This window comes from Coregonus lavaretus (genome assembly GCF_964263955.1).
Source record: "Coregonus lavaretus genome assembly, contig: HAP1_SCAFFOLD_2416, whole genome shotgun sequence".
Lineage (NCBI taxonomy): Eukaryota > Metazoa > Chordata > Actinopteri > Salmoniformes > Salmonidae > Coregonus > Coregonus lavaretus.
In genome coordinates, this window is record NW_028166654.1 from 29223 (window position 1) to 50927 (window position 21705).

General features: G+C 42.9%; 1 protein-coding gene across 1 annotated transcript; it reads left to right on the forward strand.

Moving 5' to 3' along the window:
• Window positions 1–365: 365 nt before the first annotated feature.
• LOC311114451 (guanylate cyclase soluble subunit beta-2-like) lies at window positions 366–6634 on the forward strand. Its single transcript, XM_084189703.1, has 16 exons — window positions 366–523; window positions 636–709; window positions 799–893; window positions 1314–1474; window positions 1590–1689; window positions 1764–1969; window positions 2185–2299; window positions 2411–2514; window positions 2672–2888; window positions 4419–4615; window positions 4703–4826; window positions 5005–5153; window positions 5297–5443; window positions 5546–5700; window positions 5799–5986; window positions 6166–6634. The coding sequence occupies exons 1-16, from the start codon at window positions 521–523 to the stop codon at window positions 6342–6344; spliced, it is 2214 nt and encodes a 737-aa protein (XP_084045829.1). The 5' UTR covers window positions 366–520; the 3' UTR covers window positions 6345–6634.
• Window positions 6635–21705: the final 15071 nt, after the last annotated feature.

Consider the following 21705-nt stretch of genomic DNA (forward strand, 5'->3'; position numbering starts at 1 on the left):
CACTCAAACCGGTGTGCCTGGCACCTACTATCATACCTCGTTCAAAGGCACTTAAATCTTTTGTCTTGCCCATTCACCTTCTGAATGGCACCCATACACAATCCAATCCATGTCTCAATTGTCTCAAGGCTTATAAATCCTTCTTTAACCTGTCTCCTCCCCTTTATCTACACTGATTGAAGTAGATTTAAAGGGTGACATCAATAAGGGATCATAGCTTTCACCTGGATTCACTTGGTCATCCTATGTCATGTTTTATACACTCTGTGTATATTGTATCAACTACCAAGAGAAAGAATACACATTGAGAATAATAAAATCATTGGAAGTATTGAAGACAGGATTCGTGCAAGAAGAAAGGACTGGTTGCCATGCAATGTCACATTTTCACCATGTGGTGGCAGAGTAATTCCATCATCTGTGTGTGTGTGTGTGTGTGTATGTGTGTATGTGAGTGAGTGAGGGTTCTGTACATAGAGAGTACAAACAAGGAGGACGAGGACAGAGAGATAGCTGAGAGATGGTGAGTACCAAGATGTCTGTTTGTTGATTTTAACATCAACTCATTCTAGTTTTGCTTTTGACAACTATAATATCTCATATCTCTTTTCTTCTTCGCTGTTTTGTGTTTGCAGTACGGATTCATAAACACCTGTCTGAAATCTCTGGTCATTGAGAAATTTGGTGAAGAAACATGGGAGAAACTGAGGTCTGGTGTTTTGTGTACTAAGTAATTGTTGATATAAATGTGAAATGATTCAGGACATGAGTATGCCAATTCTCTCTTTGTCTCTTCAGGACCCTGGCAGAGGTCCAGGACACGTTCATGACTTATGAGATATACGATGATGTCATAACTCTGCGTCTGGTGCAGGAGGCATGTACTATGCTGGGTAAGTACCCGTCTCTACGTTCTTTACTATTCTAGAACTGTGTTTTATCTTGGACCAGAAACACAGGTCAGTGTTTTTGATACCCTTATATCAGTGGTTAGGAGTGTCTACCTTCTCGGGGGAGGGTGTGTGTAAGGCCAGGTGTTAACAACGTCCCTGCTGAGGCCCTCCAGGTGAGGTCAGGTGTTAACAACATCCCCGCTGAGGCCCTCTAGGTGTGGCACAGGTGACCCAAAGGTGGCCCAGGTGTCCTATACCCAAGGGGTCACAAGGGAGCCTGTGGACATGACACGGTGTCAGGGTTAGAATTACGGGACAGTCCGCAGTCCCAAACAAAGGGGAGAGATAAGCACCATTTAGTTTAACGGTTGGTGATGATATAGTGATGACAATGATGATGTGGTGGTGTTGTGGCCACAGACTTGCCTTCTGAAGTGGTGCTGAAGCTTTTCGGGGAGTACTTCTTCAGCTTCTGTAAAATGTCGGGGTACGACACCATGCTCCGTACGCTAGGGGGGAACCTGGTGGAATTCATTGAGAACCTGGATGCCCTTCACAGCTACCTGGCTCTCTCCTACCAGGTGACCTTCTCTTTACGGCCTCTACAATGGATAATCTTCTATGTATTTCAATACATTAGACCCCAGATAAAAACTATGATTGTTCTAATGTATGCACTAAATATCCTTCTTCCAGGAGATGAATGCTCCCTCGTTCCGTGTGGAGAAGAGTGATGATGGGAGGATGTTGCTTCATTACTACTCTGACAGGAAAGGCCTATATCACATTGTGCCAGGTACGGTAATCATCCATACCTAAAATGTACCTATAATCCAACAAGCTTACTGTATCTCTTTTCTCTCTGTGCAGGCATCATTGAGGCGGTGGCCAAAGACTTCTTTGACAGTGAAGTGAGCATGACCATCCTTAACCAATCAGAGGAGGACGAGCGCACAGGGAAGAAAGAGCATGTGGTCTTCCTGGTCTCTCAGAGGAGCAGAGGGTCAAAGAGGGATTTCCGGCCTGAAGGAGAGAACAAGGACGTAACGAAGGAGGATGAGGAGAGTGATAGGAGGGTGAGAAGTTAATTTTGTTATTTTAATTTGTCATGATTCAAAACAAGAGTCAAGTAGCAGTGTTTCAGTATGACATGTATGTGTTATAATGGAATGAAAGTAGAATGAGGTCTAGAGGGTTAAAAAACAAGAGCAAAGTAGTCTACACTAAGCAGACTGTGGCCTCCAGGAGTTGCGTGTGAGATCCCTGGTGTATTCCTCTGGTCTGGTAGCAGCATCAGGCGGCGGCATTGGAGAGGATGAGAGCCAGGTGTGCCAGTCTGCCCCACTGCCCTGCTGGGAAAAGATCACGTTGGGGCATGGTTAGGAGCGTTGTCATGTTTGGAAAAGGTTGGGCTCTTTCTTTACTTGAAGTGTTCACTCCAAAAGCAAAGTTTGTTGGACGCTTTCATGTTGATATGAGAACGATTGGGAAGCTTCTGCGTCTCTTTCCCCCCACAGACAACCTTCTGAAGTCGTTCACACCCTGCTATCCAGATAAGCTGTGGATGGAGGAACAAGCATTCTGCAACGCCTTCCCTTTCCACATTGTCTTTGATAAACAGGTAAGGCACAGTTTACAATTGTCAAATTAGGGTAAAAGTCTTCCCTATTTTGGTTAGCGGCAACTTGTATCTTTCTAAGTTGATGAAAAACGATAATAAAGCAGCTATTAGTCCTATTGGTACAGTGTTATCAGTACTCTGTTCTCTGTGTGCCCAGCTGAAGGTGAAGCAGACTGGGGTTAACATCCAGAAGTTTGTCCCTGGGCTGCAGACGATGGACATCCGTCTGGATGAGTACTTCAGCATTGTCCATCCGCAGGTGACTTTCAACATCGAGAGCATCAGGAAGTTCATCAACAGCCAGTTTGTCCTGAAGACCAGACGGGAGATGGTGCCGCTGGCCTCTCAGCATCAGTCCATGCTCAAACTCAGAGGTTCAATCAAACTCCCCTTCTCTGATCCGACGTCTGATTGTGCAGGTTGGCTCTGCATTGTGTCCAGTGGCGATTTTAGCATGTAAATCTTGTTGGGGCAACAAAAAAAAAAAAGTGGGATGCATGCCAGCAAAGCCACTACACAACACTAAACAATAGATTAATTGTACTATAACGGTGACAAACGGTGCCCACAAACTGTTAGTGCCTATATAAAGCTGTCCCAACAGCAGAGTCCCAACAGCAGTCCCAACATCTTACCACTGCTACACCTGGCTATCAGCAGAGCCTTGTCTGTCAGCAAAACAGTTCATTCAGCCTCATTTGCTGCCTTTAAAAAAGAACATAGTTGATATGGCTGACTTGCTTAAACAAATGTGGTTTCTACTGACACTTGAGATGTACAAACTATGGCATAAGGGGAAGACAAGTGAATAAGAGGCAATCCGTCATTTCGATTAAGACATTAATGAGCGAGCTAGGACAGACGTAGTCAATATAACTATTTGTTCAGCACTTTTGAAATGTACAGCGACAGAATTCAGAACATGAGGCCATCACCGTTCTTTCAGTGTTCTCCCTGTACACCAAGTCAGAACCATAGGATAAATAAAGGGGGCATATAAGCAGACAATGAAAGCTCTTACAATATTCGATTGAATTGAATTTATTTTGAGTAATAATAATAATAATATGCCATTTAGCAGACGCTTTTATCCAAAGCGACTTACAGTCATGCGTGCATACATTTTAATTTTTGTGTATGGGTGGTCCCGGGGCTCGAACCCACTACCTTGGCGTTACAAGCGCCGTGCTCTACCAACTGAGCTACAGAGGACCAATAACAGACATATACAACAAAATGTACAATGTGGACCCAGAGAATATCACTTGAAAGTATTAATTAAAACGCTTGTTTCCAAAGTGGTCCTCGATGGTAAAAACAATAACACATATAATGATTAAAAGGCAAGACAAATGATTTCTCAAAAACTGATTATAGGCTACATGTGCACCACCAAGTCAGAACAGTAGGTGAAAATAGACCAAATGATTAGGGTGAGGCACATGGGCTACTAACATCTTACTACACAACATACACTTAGTATTACTTTCTTAGCTATAGTATACATATCTCCCTGGCATATTCCATCATTTATGCAGCAGCATACAATACATTTTCGGACTCACCTTGTTGTGCTGTGCTCACTTGAACAGGAAGGTGGTGCGGCGGTCCTTCGTGGGCAAATTTTGTCATCAAACTTTGTCATCAAAGTCTGTCATTCTCTGGATTTATGGTGCTTTCAAGACAACTGGGAACTCGGGGGAAAAAAAGGTTGAATCATGATGACGTCAGTGATCTTCAGGTCGTAGCTCTAGCTCATATGACAAGGATTAAAAAGGATTTGCCAGTAGATTGTCGACTTCATTCATTCATGATGATGACTGCTAGCTAAGATTCTGAAAGTATGATGTTGACATGATCAGTCCAATCAAAGCTACTGTAGATATAATGTGACCTGTACCCAGGTCAGATGGTGTGGATGGAGTCTCTGGGCTGCATGGTGTACCTGTGCTCCCCGAAGCTGCGCAGCCTGCAGGAGTTGGAGGAGAGGGGTCTGCACATCTCCGACATCGCCCAGCACGACACCACCCGAGACCTCATCCTGCTCAACCAACAGCGTCTGGCTGAGATGGAGCTGTCCAATCAGCTAGAGCGCAAAAAGGCACATATATCTCTCCTTCTTTGTCCGTTTCTCATCATATCTCACTGTTTTCTCATCCTCTTTGTCTATCATGTTGTAATTTCATAGGAGGAGCTGAGGATCCTCTCACGCCACCTAGAGGTGGAGAAGAAGAAGACGGAGACTCTGCTGTACGCCATGTTGCCTCGCCACGTAGCCAACCAGCTGAAGGAGGGAAAGAGGGTGGAAGCAGGTGCGATGGCATTGTCTGCCCATTTCCATATGTACCTGGTCCTCCAGACAGGGCCAGCATATCTGCTGCGTTTTATTTTGTTCTACTCTTCAAATGAGGTATAAGACCTGTGTAATGAAAAGTGTGGCCGTTACAAACATCTCTGCTTCACACGTCTCCCTGCCTCCCCCTGTTTCAGGTGAGTTCCAGGTGTGCACCATCCTGTTCAGTGATGTGGTCACCTTCACCAACATCTGTGCTGCCTGCGAGCCCATCCAGATCGTCAACATGCTCAACTCCATGTACTCCAAGTTCGACCGCCTTACCAGCGTCCATGACGTGTACAAGGTATACAAAGAGAAAGAGAGAGATACATGAAGGGGTAAATGAAAGGTTGAATGAAGGAGAGGAGATAAGGGAAAGAAAATACTTAGACTATTGAGATGCAGCCAACCTTTCAATGAGTGCTATGAACGCCTTGGCTCTTCCAGGTGGAGACTATTGGAGATGCCTACATGGTGGTGGGTGGGGTTCCCATTCCAGCTGACAGCCATGCAGAGCGGGTGGCCAACTTTGCCCTGGGGATGCGTATCTCTGCCCGGGAGGTGACCAACCCTATCACTGGGCAACCCATCCAGGTGACTTTACGGTCCAAAATTAGTTGTTCTTTAACGAAGCTATGGAATTGTGATTTGAAGTGACGGTGTGTGTGTGTGTGTGTGTGTGTGTGTGTGTACCAGATTCGGGTGGGTCTGCACACAGGTCCAGTGTTGGCTGGTGTGGTAGGAGACAAGATGCCTCGATACTGCCTGTTTGGAGATACGGTCAACACTGCCTCCCGCATGGAGAGTCACGGTGTGCCTGACCACATACACCTCAGCCCCTCCACATACAGGTAGTGCCAACATGGCTCCCATTCAGATTTGCCAATAAAGTTGGCCGAACAACTCAGTTTTTATGGTTCGGATTCTCTCTAACTCTACCTATCCGCAGTGCGCTGGAGGATAAGGGCTTTGACATCCTGGAAAGAGGAGAGATCCAGGTGAAGGGGAAAGGCCTGATGACCACCTACTTCCTGCTTCAGAACCTGTGTGTGTCTGAGGACGCCATCATGGCCAGAGGGACAGGAGAGCCATGCGTGTACAGAGACAACCAGCAGGGGGCGGGAGAGAGCGAGAGAGGTGAGGCAATTGGGTTTGTTCGAAATGCTAGCTAGTAGGGGTAATAAATGTTATTAAACAAAAACAAAATGAGTTTCTTATTGCACTAGTTATACAGCCTTCATTACATATCAGAAGTTATGAAAGATTTAGTTTCATATGATACAGCCAGATAAAGGAGTCTTTCTTGTCCCATTTAGACACAGATGAACCAGACAGTGTGAGAAAAGAGGAAACCTCAACGAATGGCCAAACCACGGCGCCTGCTTCTCATTCCAGTGACCTCACCAACGAAGACACACCTTTTCTGGGAGACAACACACCTTTTCAAAATGGCCACCTCAACGACGTGAACTCACGATTCTGCCGACTGCTCTAAGTATGTAGAGTTGGTCTCTATTTTTAAGCACATAATTTGAGAATCTGAGATAATTTAGGAAATTAAATGTTGAACTCCACAAAGGCATTTTAGTTCTGACAGTTTTCAAAGAATCAACAATGTTTCTACATATGCTTGCTAACCCACTGGGCACAGACGTCAATTCAACATCTATTCCACGCTGGTTCAGTGGAAACAACATTGATTCAACCACTGTGTGCTCAGTGGGAAGTTTTTTATAAATACTGTAGACATAAAAGGGATAAATCGGTACCTAAATGTTTTGTTGATGATCCAATGATCTCCACGTTGATTCAACATAGTAACCACATTGACAAAATTATGTTTAGATATTATAAACAGGTTGATTCAATTTGTGGGAGACTCCTGGGTGAGCTCTGTGTTGTTGTAGTGACTGCCGCGGGACACCTGGAGTTGCCACGGGGTGGCGGGGACACCCTCTCGGTCACCACTGGTCGTCAGCTGGTGAAGATTACTCACACACTAGCCCCCAGCATGCAACTCGGTGCATCCCAATACTCTCCTCATTGCCTTTCCCTCATCAGCACTTACCTGGGCCTTCAAATTAGTGTAAATTAAATACCCCCCCCCGCTTGTATTTGATAGCAGAAAGATAGCAGAGAGACGGATCTATTGAATAGAGATGCCCACATTCATACACTTCTCTCCTCTCAGCCTTTCCAGATGCTCTTCATGAGTACACAGTAACTGCAATCTGCATAAGGACAAGGTGCTGATGTGTGCTCTTATATAGTCTAAACCTTGTACAGTCGGGATGTTCTTAGATGTGTTTAGTTTAGGTTTGGTTCCTCATTTTCCAACTCCCTGTGGCCCTTTTCGCTGACTAAAGAAAACAGATTTGAAAAAGTGTGTGTGTGTGTTGGGAAAGTGTCTGTCATTAACATTTAAATACCACAAATACCAGCGATAGCACAACAATTGGCGCGTGAGTGGGAGAGGTTGAGACTATTGACTATTTTGGAGACTCTTGTGACTTCAGCCGCACCTAGGTGCAATCGCGCTACAGAGAGCGACACAGAGAGCGGCCCAAATGGAGACGGCAACGTTGCAGTACAGTCCTATGGAGCACCAAACAGAAGCGCTGAAGTTGCTACAGAATGTGCGCTCTCACCAAACAGCGATAAGTAGGCCCAGTAAACTTGGACTAAAAGAAGTGACAACCAACCAAGACTCGTCAGCCGCGGCCCGGACAATAGCAGAAAATGCGCGTGAAAGTGTCATTACGCAGCTAATCGATATTCTAACCCAATTACTCACAGTCGAGGAAGAAATCAGTCATAGTTCGTTTCAGGATCTGAGGACATTTCTGCGTCCTAAAGTGAGTGTTTTATCCTCTATATGACATTTTAATTTATTGGTGAGTTGGTGGAGTGATGGTGTACATCTGCTGGTTTGCATAATTTGACAAAAATGTTTGATATCTTTCTATTTGGTTGATAGGCTATAGATTGGAATACAAATTATTATGCATGCGAAAACAATATTGTATGGAATATATATTAAAATGTTTTGTATATGTTTAAAAAAAACTCTGTAAGTCGCTCTGGATAAGAGCGTCTGCTAAATGACTAAAATTTAAATGTAAATGTTAAGACTGATTCGTGTAGGCTAGGCCTAAAAGCTTACCATATGCTTCCTAGTCGAAACAGTTCGCGCATATATTATGACGACATTTTGTGTCGTTTTTGTTCGTTTTGGTCTTCAGCAGGTTTTTTTTATTTATTAGAAGAGTGTAATTGCAGACCGCAATTATGGGGGTTTTCTGATATAGGTGTTTCTTGATATCAAGTTACACCCATTGATGCTAGCCATTAGTCCGTGGCAGTTTATTTTATGTCGGGAAAACCAACAGTTGTTGACAACTGTAGCATTGTAGCTAAGCCTAACCCTTTTCCTAACCTTAACCTCATTCTCCGAACCTTCCACGTTAATGATACTAACCTGACACGTTAGTTATCCTAACCTTTTTTTATTATTATTTTATTTTATTGTAAAGCAATTCAAAATATACAATATAGAATGAACAAACATAGAGTATACAAACATTACAAACAACGTTCCTTGTCTGCTCTTACCTGAGTTTCTAAGCGGTCGTCAGTAGTTACCACAGCCACAAAGTCATAAAGCCTGCCTGTTTCTACAATTTCTCTTCTTAAAATGTGATTTTGAACCTAACCTTAACCACACTGCTAACCTTATGCCTAAACTTAAATTAAGAGCAAACTCTAATTTTGGGGAGCTTCACGAAGCAGACTGACATAATTTTTTTTCTTTGGGCATACTCTGCTCCAATGCTGCTTTTATGGTGCATTCAAGAGAACTGGGAACTCGAAGAAACAAAAACAAATAGTCCAATCATGACGTCGCTGATTTGTAGGTCGGAAAGTCTGAGCTCTAGAATTATTGTAATAATATATATTTTTTGCATTACACGAACATTGTACAAAACAGTATACACATATCACACATAACAAAAGACCCCAAAAACATTAAATAAATAATGAATAAATCCAGAGCTACGTAGCACTCACCTCTGTCATCATGAAGTGCTTTGAGAGACTAGTCAAGGATCATATCACCTCTACCTTACCTGTCACCCTAGACCCACTACAATTTGCTTACCGCCCCAAGAGATCCACAGACGATGCAATAGCCATCACACTGCACATTGCCCTATCCCATCTGGACAAGAGGAATACCTATGTAAGAATGCTGTTCATTGACTATAGCTCAGCATTCAACACCATAGTACCTTCCAAGCTCATCATCAAGCTTGAGGCCCTGGGTCTGAACCCCGCCCTGTGCAACTGGGTCCTGGACTTCCTGACAGGCCGCCCCCAGGTGGTGAAGGTAGGAAACAACATCTCCACTTTGCTGATCCTCAACACTGGGGCCCCACAAAGGTACGTGCTCAGCCCCCTCCTGTACTCCCTGTTCACCCATGACTGCGTGGCCAAGCACGCCTCCAACTCAATCATCAAGTTTGCAGACGACACAACAGTAGTAGGCTTGATTACCAACAATGACGAGACAGCCTACAGGGAGGAGGTGAGGGCTCTGGGAGTGTGGTGCCAGAAAAATAACCTCTCACTCAACGTCAACAAAACAAAGGAGATGATCGTGGACTTCAGGAAACAGCAGAGGGTGCACCCCCCTATCCACATCGACGGGACTGCAGTGGAGAAGGTAGAAAGCTTCAAGTTCCTTGGCGTACACATCACTGACAAACTGAAATGGTCCACCCACGTAGACAGTGTGGTGAAGAAGGCGCAACAGAGCCTCTTCAACCTCAGGAGGCTGAATAAATTTTGCTTGGCACCTAAAACCCTCACAAACTTTTACAGATGCACAATTGAGAGCATCCTGTCGGGCTGTATCACCGCCTGGTACGGCAACTGCACCACCCGCAACCGCAGGGCTCTCCAGAGGGTGTTGCAGACTGCCGAACGCATTACCGGGGGCAAACTACCCGCCCTCCAGGACATCTACAGCACCCGATGTCACAGGAAGGCCAAAAAGATCATCAAGGACATCAACCACCCGAGCCACTGCCTGTTCACCCCGCTATCATCCAGAAAGCGAGGTCAGTACAAGTGCATCAAAGCTGGGACCGAGAGAATGAAAAACAGCTTCTATCTCAAGGCCATCAGACTGTTAAATAGCCATCACTAGCACATTAGAGGCTGCTCCTGCCTATTGAAATCACTGGCCACTTTAAGAAATGAACACTAATCACTTTTTAATAATGTTTACATATCTTGCATTACTCATCTCATACAGTGGGGAGAACAAGTATTTGATACACTGCCAATTTTGCAGGTTTTCCTAATACAAAGCATGTAGAGGTCTTTCATTTTTATCATAGGTACACTTCAACTGTGAGAGACGGAATCTAAAACAAAAATCCAGAAAATCACATTGTATGATTTTTAAGTAATTAATTTGCATTTTACAGAAACTCAGGTAATTTGCAAAATTACAGACCTCTACATGCTTTGTAAGTAGGAAAACCTGCAAAATCGGCAGTGTATCAAATACTTGTTCTCCCCACTGTATATACTGTATATACTGTATTCTATAATATTCTACTGTATCTTAGTCCATGCCGCTCTGTCATTGCTTGTCCATATAAATTATGTATATATTCTTAATTCCATTCCTTACTTAGATGTGTGTGTATTGGGTATATGTTGTGAAATTGTTAGATATTACTGCACTGTCGGAGCTACACCCGCAATAACATCTGCTAAACACGTGTATGTGACAAATAACATTTGAAAAGTATATTAGCTATAGGCAAGTTCCATTTTAGCAGACGCTCTTATCCACAGCGATTTACAGTAGTGAGTGCATTCACTGTGGTACAGGTCCCTCATTGGAATCGAACCCATGACCCTGGCAACGCAAGCGCCATGCGTTACCAACTGAGCCACAAGGAACCATAGACAAGTCACATTTTGACAAATAGCCTACTGTACAAACTTCTTTGATAATTTGGTATTTATATATTTTAGGGATGTTATATAATATTGTAAATCAATTAGAAAAATATTGCAATGTTTTTTTAACCTATGAACTTCATATGGATTAAACATTTTCCCAATAAAATGAACAAATTCACAATGTATTGGCAGTCTCTGTGCATGTATGTAAAATTAAAAAGAATATCAAATTTGGTAATGCTTATAGGTTTACCCATCTTGTCACTAATATATATTTTCATATCTGTCCAAAATATTTCACTATGCAAACAATCACAAAATAAATGCTCTCCGGTCTCAATTTCCAATTCACAAAAGTGACATTCATTTTCTACATTAAATACATATTTAGAAATAAGACTATTATATCTGTGAAGGATCTTGTTAGACTTCTCTTTAATGATCCCTCTAAGCTGCTCCCGGGACTGCCTTGTAGAAGAAATATCAGCCCACACAGAGAAGCATGAGATTGAACTTCACTCAACTTTCTAGAGTTTCCCCCCCTTAGTTAACACTATCAACATTTCCCTTTACTGTGGGAATTGTGATCGAATCAACGCAATATTAGCCACTTTCAATGCAACATACCGAAACAAAACAAACCATGCAAGACTTAGCATGCAAAACTAACTATGCAAGAGATTTTGTTGTAAGTATAACGCATCAGAGTATGATTCTATTGCATTGACATGTACGACTCAGCCATACTCTACACAGACGGGTGCAGCATAACCAATCAGAGCTGCAGTAGGCCTAAATGCAAATAGACCATCGCCATATATGGATCTGTGCCGTTCACTTTGAACTGGGCTGTGTTTACAGCATGAGTGGTGGTGAGTAGATGCTCTTGTTTTAAGATCAGAGCGAGAGCTGCATGTTGCCACATGTGCACATTTGTTCATATCCTTTGCTAGTTAGTGAGTTATTATCCCAGTTATACATAATTTGTAGTCAGCAATGGGGGAGTGATTGCTTCCTACAAGATCACAAAACGTGTACATTTCTAGACATATTTGAAAAGCAAGTCAGGTAAATAGCTTTTTTTTGTCTTAATGGGGCAGTGTTGTATTTTTAGACAGGGTTGAATAAGCTAAGTAGGCAGAGGGTAGCATAATTTGTCTGGTTCTCTAATAATTGTATGGTAATAATAATGCATTTTATTTTGTAAAGTGGTTTCTTGCATCAAACAACAACATGTTCAGTCACCTCCTTGTCTGAAGGACAAGTGGATATACAGGTTAATGTCAAGCCCGGCATGTTTTAAAAAAGGTATCATGGAATGTAGGCCTACATTGAACACCACACATTGGCTGCTACTGTAGGCCGAATGACAGAACAGCCATTTCCATGTTAAAATTTTATGGGATGCATTTCTCCATTGTTTTTGATGGTAGGCCACTCTGGTAGGCCTATATTATGATCAAATAGCCACAGTAGCTTACCTGACCACTGTCTGAAACTGTAACTTAAAGCGGGTACAGCCTCAGTGTTCACAGTAAACGCGCTGGAAGTTGCACAGAATTTTCACAACGTTCAAGTTTGCACTCAGTAGAGGAAACATTGCTTCTCTTACTTTATTAGCTATCAAATATTTATGTGGATTAGTCCACATTAGTTATCCTAACCTGCTATGTAAACAAATCATCTGTGTTTTAATGCAAATTTTTTCACTTGAGAAATACTGCACCAAACATGTAGACATAAAAAGACCTCCTCGGCAAAGACGTCAATTTATTACAGATTTCTTGATTTATCTTAATTAATTTGGGCTATTTTGAGGAACTGTACTGGCTATGTTGTTGCTATGGTGGCACAAGAGGAACAAACAACATTAATATTGCCGATTATTTTCTTGTTTTTCAAGTGAAGGTCTTTAGAGAGTATGCGAGCACAGACGTTCGCTTTGCCTAGCCGAGTTCTGCTAGGATCAAACCGAACCTATGTATGCGGACACCTTTACCAAGATTTTTATAACTAAGATAGACCAGAGCCTGTTGATAGACCAGAGCCTGTTGTTTCTAGAGCAAATACATCATAGTGGGCAAACAAGCAAGGCGGTGGGCAGAGCCAAGCACGAGCTAGTAAGATCCTATTGGCGCGATCTAGCATTTATTAGCATTTTCCATTAGGGAGCACCTACTCTGTGAAGTGTTTGTGTGTAAAAACTCAATTCACCTTTGCACTCCTTCTAAACAACACCATTTAAAGAAACTTTTGGCAAAGGGTAAAGTCTACAAAACGCAGTCCACTCTGTTTGTTACAGATTTTAGTTGTAGAAACTGTATTAGCAGAATGTCGGCCAAAATCCATCTCGCTCCATTCTCCCACTGCCGGCCACTGGGCTTCCTCTCATCACCATATTTGGTAGTGAGCGGAGACGCCAACCTGATGTTTCACATTTATACATCCGGTGAAATATCTGTCTCATTGTACTATCTGTGCCTCTAATCTCTCCCCGTAGGAAAGCATCGAGTTGAGGAACATCTGTGTGCGCATGGCAATGAGTGACTCTGACTGTCAGAAGGACCGGGACCTGAGAGATCTGCAGGACTGTTTAAAAGCAATGGTGGACAGCCTGGTGTCTTCTCTCATCAACATGAACCATCCCTGGGCCATTCAGACATCACGCAGGCTTAAAGAGATATATCTGAGCTTCCCTGAAATCTGAATAGCTAATATCTCACTACCTAATCTCAGGGTTGATAGCCTACTGTTTACTTGAATGTACTTTTAAATAATTTATTTTATTTCAAATTATTGGAGGTGCAACTACGTAGGCCTACTTTGTAAAAGGAATGTCAGAAGAAATTATACTGGGACAAAAATGTGTGTTATGCAAAGTGTTTTAAAGGCCTGAAGTTTCTGTCAGTTTGTTGAGGAAACCTACCAGTAATTCCAGTTCCCGACAGTTGTGTACTGTAGACCTGCCCATAGTGGGTTGGCCTTTCCATAGAATAAATATGTTTAATTGGGTAATAAACATTGATTGAATCATCATATGAAGTTGTGTTACTTCACATTTTCGTGGATCTGACCTTTTATACAAGGTGTGACTAAAACGGCTTTGTGGATGGATGAGAAGCATGGGCATGGCATCACACTACAGGGTGGATCCCAGCTGTTGTCACTAGATGGCGCTATTCATCAAGGAAGTAGCTCAAAGCCATTATCTCTACATTCTGTTTTTCAACTATCCTGGTCCTGGAGAGAGCCACAAGGTGTTCAGGATTTTGTGCTAGCCCAGCACTAAAGCACCTGATTCAACTAATTAACTATTCATCAAGCCCTATAGCCCTTGGTTAGACTTTGTGGATCCCAGGACCAGGATTGAAGAGCACTGCTCTAAGAAATAGTGGTTCTTAAAAGGTTACAAGTGTAACCTTGAAGTTATAAAAATGTTTTATAGTTAGACAGGTTTTTATAGTACTACATACTCCTACTAATAGATAGACACTGCATTAAAGTAAGTTAGTCAACAGCCCTATCAAATATTGTTGTGAACGTGAGTTCTAATACCGGGTCAGCCGTTCACGGGTGGACTCCATTACACAGGCACATACAGAACGCTAAGCTTGTGACACATCCTGTTCTCAGGGTCTCAGACGGTCCTAGACGGCTGAGTCAGGAGTCAGGGCTCAGGTCAGGGCCCACCATATGGTGCGTGGGCGTCTGGAGGAGTCTGCAGTCTGGCTTTAGAGGTGGTCCCAGGATGTATGGACCCCCATCCCACTCATTCTACTCTAGCAAGTCTCCATTGTTTCCTAGGAGTTCCAGATGAAGTCCAAGATGATTCATTCAATAATTAAGTAATCCATTGATTCATATTCTGTAATCTGAATTTCATTTATCACCAGTTGTGGCTAATCGCAGACAATATTGGGTGGCAGGTAGCCTAGTGGTTAAGAGTGTTGGGCCAGCAATTGAAAGGTAGCTGGTTCAAATCCCTGAGCCACCAACAGGGTGAACAATGTGCCCTTGAGAATTGTAATTGTTCCTGTACATTGCTCTGGATAAGTGCGCCTGGTAAATGTAATGTGTTTTCTTTATGTACACTATGTATTTGACTAATAGGTAATAACAGCCTTTTGAACTCTGATCCAATCTTTACTGCAACTCCGGAAGTATAAAAAAAGTATCCTTTCTTTTCAAATGATATTGTCTAAACCCTGCACCAGTATGGAGTGATATGATGTGTGTACACTGTGTCTATGTCCATTTGAATGGTTCCAGACACCACCTGTGTGATAGCGGGAGAGCCATACAGTGACTCACCATTGTGGGAAGACTGGAGGCTCTAGAATCTGTCCCACAGCAGCATGGGACTGTGGAGGTGGTAGACAGTGGGCGGTAGGTTGTGGTCAGAGGGAATTTCCCCCCTGTGGTCTGATATGGGTCTAGGTAGGCTCTGACAGCTGATTGGACCTGTAACATGGTCTGTTTTGATAGTTTAGTGTTTGCACAGTAAACCACATAGAGGGTTGTTGAAACGTCCTGGCAGTTTCGGTCCCGTTATCAAGTTTCTACGTCTAGCTGAGTGAAATCCCTGGGAAGAGGGAGTCACTGACTGACGGACGAGTCACGAGTCACCTTCTCCTCTCCTCTTCTGGGGTGGGAAGGGTGATGTCATGGCTTAGATGTTGGTTGTCGTGGTTGCTGCACACAGAACATATAGCTGTGTGTGTGTGTGTGTGTGTGTGTGTGTGTGTGTGTGTGTGTACAAATGTATGCATGGGTGTGGGGTGGACGGGGGGCTGAATTGACTAGTGGGTTTTTGTCCATGATGTCATTATTGCAGGGTGACTTTGGCATGTGTGAATACATGACCGATTGAGAGCTGCTCTTTCCCCCTTTACTCCACAGACGCAGTCCAAGAAATGACGTGTCTGCTTCTTGTGTACCCTCCAGAGAGACATAATAATGATTTGATTTATAACCCAGAGATGGTGATTTGATCAGCCGCACACCCCAACCCATCAGGCCTCTCTCACGTTCCTCCATCGCTCCTCTCTAAAGCGCCGTTCACACAGGCAGTCCAATTCTGATCTTTTTTCTCTCACTAATTGGTCTTTTGACCAATCAGATCAGCTCTGAAAAAGAGAATTGAGCTGTCTGTCTCTCTCTCGCTCTCTCGCTCTCTCTCTCTCATCTCTCTCTTTCCATGTCTCATCTCTCTCTCTTTCCATCTCACTCTCTCTCTCTCTCTCTCTCTCTCTCTCTCTCTCTCTCTCTCTCTCTCTCTCTCTCACTCCCTCCATCTCACAACTCTCTCTCTCCCTCCATCTCTTTCCATCTCTCTCTCTCTCATCTTGCTCTCTCTTTCCATCTCTCTCTCTCTCGCTCTCTCTCCCTATATCTCTAGCTGGAGGGTAGTAAGGCTAGTACAGAGTCAGTGTAGGCTTTTAGGAAGGAATCACATTCATTCTCATTAGATCTGTATCATGCCAGATGGAAGGAATCACATTCATTGTCATTAGATCTTGATCATGTCAGATGGAAGGAATCACATTCATTCTCATTAGATCTTGATCATGTCAGATGGAAGAAATCACATTCATTCTCATTAGATCTTGATCATGTCAGATGGAAGGAATCACATTCATTCTCATTAGATCTTGATCATGTCAGATGGAAGGAATCACATTAATTCTCATTAGATCTTGATCATGTCAGATGGAAGGAATCACATTAATTCTCATTAGATCTTGATCATGTCAGATGGAAGGAATCACATTCATTCTCATTAGATCTTGATCATTCTCATTAGATCTTGATCATGTCAGATGGAAGGAATCACATTCATTCTCATTAGATCTTGATCATGTCAGATGGAAGGAATCATATTCATTCTCATTAGATCTGGATCATGTCATATTGAAGGAATCACATTAATTCTCATTAGATCTTGATCATGTCAGATGGAAGTGGAGGGAGCACGACGGGGCCAAAATAAAAATAAATAAAAAACGCCTCCAGGCTTCATGATGACCTCATACAGATACAGATCACCCTGACGCCATCAGTCTGTCAGTCTCACCTTCACTTATTGAGGGGCCGGCTCTAGCCTTTTGGGGGCCCTAAGCGAGATTTTGTTGGGGGCCTCTCCCACCTTGATGGTTGAGAGAAAAATGTAACTCTACACATTTTGCCATGGGGCGTAGAGAAAATGTTGCAGTTTTATAGCAAATTTCATGCAATTCTACCTATTTGCCATGGGGTGGAGAGAAATGTTTGCAGTTTTAAAGCAAATTTCCTGCTATTCTACAATTGTTTTATGACTAATGCCATGTTTATATGATATCTGAGTGAGAATGACTAACAAAATCAATGGGGGCCCCCTGGAGGTCAGGGCCCCTAGGCACCTGCCCTGCATGCCCGGTCAGCATTCGGCCATGACTTACTACAAGTTTAGATAGCTGTCTAGACTAACTACCAATCAAAAAATGGTTAGCTGACATGGTTAATTGAGTGAAAAACTGCTGATGCACAACTACATTTGGAAATTGCACCTGGTGTATTCTACTATTCTTAGTATATTCAATAGTAAGTTTAGACCCCGACTGATCCCCCCCCCCCCCCCCCCCCCCCCCCCTAGCGGCCGGGGGCCCTAAGCGACCGCTTATGTCGCTTATGACTTCGGCCCTGTTGAGGGGAAACAACAAATTTAGATGATAATTTAGAATAGACTACAAGGGAATCAGTGAGTCAAGTTTCACTGAGGGGGTTTTCCATTTGTTTTAGAGTATTAACAGTAGTAGTGCCTTCTTTTTAGTAGAGTACACTACCATTGCAGTCAAGCGGAACTTGAGAACTCTTCTAGCACTTTGTTTTCCAAAAGCAACCACAAGATTAGATCCCTGCCTTGAACGAACTCTCAGCCCAGCTCTCTAGGGACTCACTGGTCTCAGTCTTTGTTTAGTCTACTGCTGCACAACAGACAAAACACACCACTGAGGAGATGATGAGACGATCACTCTTCACTTCACTTCTGACCTCTCAGCTCTCTCAACACTATCTTTACCAACCGATACTGAGCCTAGTATCTGTGTTGTCACGACAACGTTATACACTTACAAGAGATTTCCATGTCAACGGATGAATACGTGACAAGAAGCCTCAATGTGTATCTGTGTGTTTAAGATGCCAGCAACGGTCGCTAAGATCGCTGCAATCATGAACCTTTGCTGCAATCATTTTTTTTTGGTGATCTTACAACTGAATTGGTTTCTATGCTGACCCCAAAGACATCCGTGACCCAGAACAGACCAGACCCGGTCCACCAGTGGACCCCGGTCCACCAGTGGACCCCGGCCCACCAGTCGGGAAACTCACTCTCTGTACTACAATGCCGATCACACAATCCAATATTCCAATCAGAGTGATTGATAACCTTGTCTATACCAATCACCCTGAGTGGCTCATTGTCTCATTCAGCAGATTAACAACAGTCAGTGAGATGATCAATTTTCTCATCACTCAGTCAGTCTGCAAAGCGGTGATATCATCCTATAGAATGGGTGGAGTAAATGCTATGACAATATACTGTAAGTCCAGTATTCATCACATTAGCTCTATAATATACACTCATGGCTCATCTTCTGTTTTGATAAGCATTGAATTGCTTCAAAACACCCATATTGATTTCAAAACCATGTTGAACTGTTGTAAAAGGAACCAATGAAATGTATGATTGGGGAAGAAAAGAGCAGCCATCCAGGGAGATAATCAATGTCAGTTCTCTCAGTCTGAGATGTGATGATGTCACCCTGTTCTGTAGAGTGCAGTGGGAAGGATAAACTGAGACAGATAGACGGTATTTATCTCATTAGCTGTTTTTAGACTCATGAATCATTTCAGACTCTGGGGATCAGGATGAATTACAGGGGCATTCACATTAAAACCTCAGAATCTTGAAATGCACACACACACACACACACACACACACACACACACACACACACGTTTTTAGGTCAACCTGAGTCTATGTGTATGTGACTGAAGCCCGGCTTGGGACATCATACCAACACTACTCCCCCATATTAGCAGGTAAACATTCTCCCTTCTCTTTGTCTGCCACAGTCTGAATGTAATTTCTTTGTCCCAAAGGATGCTCAGACAGGCATTTACAGGATATACACCAGGGAGGGATGAGTTAAACTAATTTAGACAACAGTGCTAACTAACTACACTTGCTTAATTATACCATATATATACTGAACAAAAATATAAACACGCTCATGTAAAGTGTTGGTCCCATGTTTCATGAGCTGAAATAAAAGATCCCAGAAATGTTCCATATGCACAAAAAGCTTATTTCTCTCAAATGTTGTGCACAGATTTGTTAACATCCCTGTTAGTGAGCATTTCTCCTTTGCCATGATAATCCTTCCACCTGACAGGTGTGGCATATCAAGAAGCTGATTAAACAGCATGATCATTACACAGGTGCCCCTTGTGCTGGGGACAATAAAAGGCCACTCTAAAATGTGCAGTTTTGTCACACAACACAATGCCACAGGTGTCTCAAGTTTTGAGGGAGCGTGCAATTGGCATGCTGACTGCAGGGATGTCCACCAGAGCTGTTGCCAGACAATTCAATGTTAATTTCTCTACCATAAGCCGCCTCCAACTTTGTTTTAGAGAATTTGGCAGTGCGTCCAACCGGCCTCACAACCGCAGACCACGTGTATGGCGTCGTGTGGGTGAGCAGTTTGCTGATGTTAACGTTGTGAACAGAGTGCGCCATGGTGGCGGTGGAGTTATGGCTATGGGCAGGCATAAGTTACGGACAATGAACACAATTGCATTTTAACGATGGCAATTTGAATGCACAGAAATACCGTGACGAGATCCTGAGGCCCATTGTGAGGCCCATTTTTATTTAAGGTATCTGTGACCAACAGATGCATATCTGTATTCCCAGTCATGTGAAATCCATAGATTAGGGCCTAATGATTTTTTTTCAATTGACTGATTTCCTCTTATGAACTGTAAAATCTTTGAAATTGTTGCATGCTGCGTTTATATTTGTGTTCAGTGTATTTGGGTGAGGACATTCCTGGGATGCTTTGTGGCTCTGTGTCATCACACCAGGAGCAGTTAATTGTTGGAAATGACCTCATCGGAATGCTGAGGTGATTGTATTCCCGTCTGACATAAAAACATTACTGGGGGATTGCGGTCAGGAACGTAAGACAGTCAGTAAAGAATTCCGAGGTTGAGGAATGAATGGAGAAATCCACACTTAAAGACCCCAGACTGTGACCGAAACGGAGACAGTCGGAATGAACAGCAGGATGTGTGGGTCATGTCTCATTAGACATTGCAGGTTAGTGTGACTCACACACACACACACACACACACAACACAACACATATACCACTGATATACAGACAGGGTATTGTGACCTGTTGCTCTTAGGGGACGTGAGACTTAACCGGTAACAAGTCTTCCAAGAGGCCCAGAACACAAACTGGTTTTCTTTTATATGTAGCTGTTTGCTAACAGTGTCGTATTCTAGGTCTCTAATTTCTCCCTGCTGCTCTCCTCAGGGGCTTTTTGGATATGTTTGCTGCCAGTCGTAATTGCGGTTGAGAACAGTCTATGTAAGAAGAGACATGGAAGAGGTTGTTGAAAACAATAATTACCGAAGCAGTTTGTAAAATGTAGCGTGACATAGTTCATCTAACAAGGCCCATCTTTGATGATGTTCTCTCCTTAAAGTAACTGTCTAGTGTTTCCAGATTTCTATGATATATGACCTATAATTAACTACAATATGAGTGAAATCGTTTAACTCTCAAAGAATTGTAATGAAGTATGTTAAAAGCTTTTATGTGTTGGAAAGGTGTGGGCGTACCCCAACAACAGAATGGTATGGGCGTATACTGGTCATTAAAAATATTAACGTGAGTAAACCGCTGATTGGCCGGCTCAGCCAATGAGCCAACATGACATCATGTTCTATGAGGAAATAGCAAGCATTTTTTAAATGTTCCGTTTGAGATACAAGTTTGAGGTGGGGTTTTTGAAGTGTTTTTCTCCAATTTATGCTTTGGCCACAAATACGAGTATAGGACAAGTCAACAACATTACTTGGGTATGAGTTAACACAATATGAACTTCAAAAAGTTCGATTTTCACTGGACAGTTACTTTAAATGCTAAGGAAACACTGAAGCCTTCATGTACTGTAACTTACCAAGCCTTTTGGAAACGTGCTGAGGGCTTATGACCGCATTCATTATGTTTTTTGGTTGTATGTCACAAATTGACGCTTGCCTGTTTTTCCAAAGGAAATACCAAAGGAAATGTGTTCTGTTCTTTCAAAATAAGGATGTTGTTCAGTACTACACGTCGTGGGTCACATACCTTTGATCTATCATGAAACAAAATAAAAAGAATGGAAATAGTTCCACAAACAATAGCCAGTTCAACAAAACATGTACTGTAAAGGTTGGGGGTCAGAAACACAGGCCAGTCTTTAGGTATGAGAGTGAAAATACCTCTGTGATGATTTAGAGAATACCAGACATTCCATTCACGCTTTCCATTAATTCCTTGGCAGAAGGGTGAGGCGACATTAGACACAGGCTCATCATTATGAATACACACACACACACACACACACACACACACACACACACACACACACACACACACACACACACACACACACACACACACACACACACTGGATCCACCCTGCATTCTTTCCTAAAACTACAGTAGGCCATTCTTCCTGCCTATATTTGGTAGAGTGAAGAAGGGAATACCCTGTGATGACATCATGACTTTCTCCTGCCAAAGGGGAGCTTACAGTCTGGAACAGGACTTCGTAAA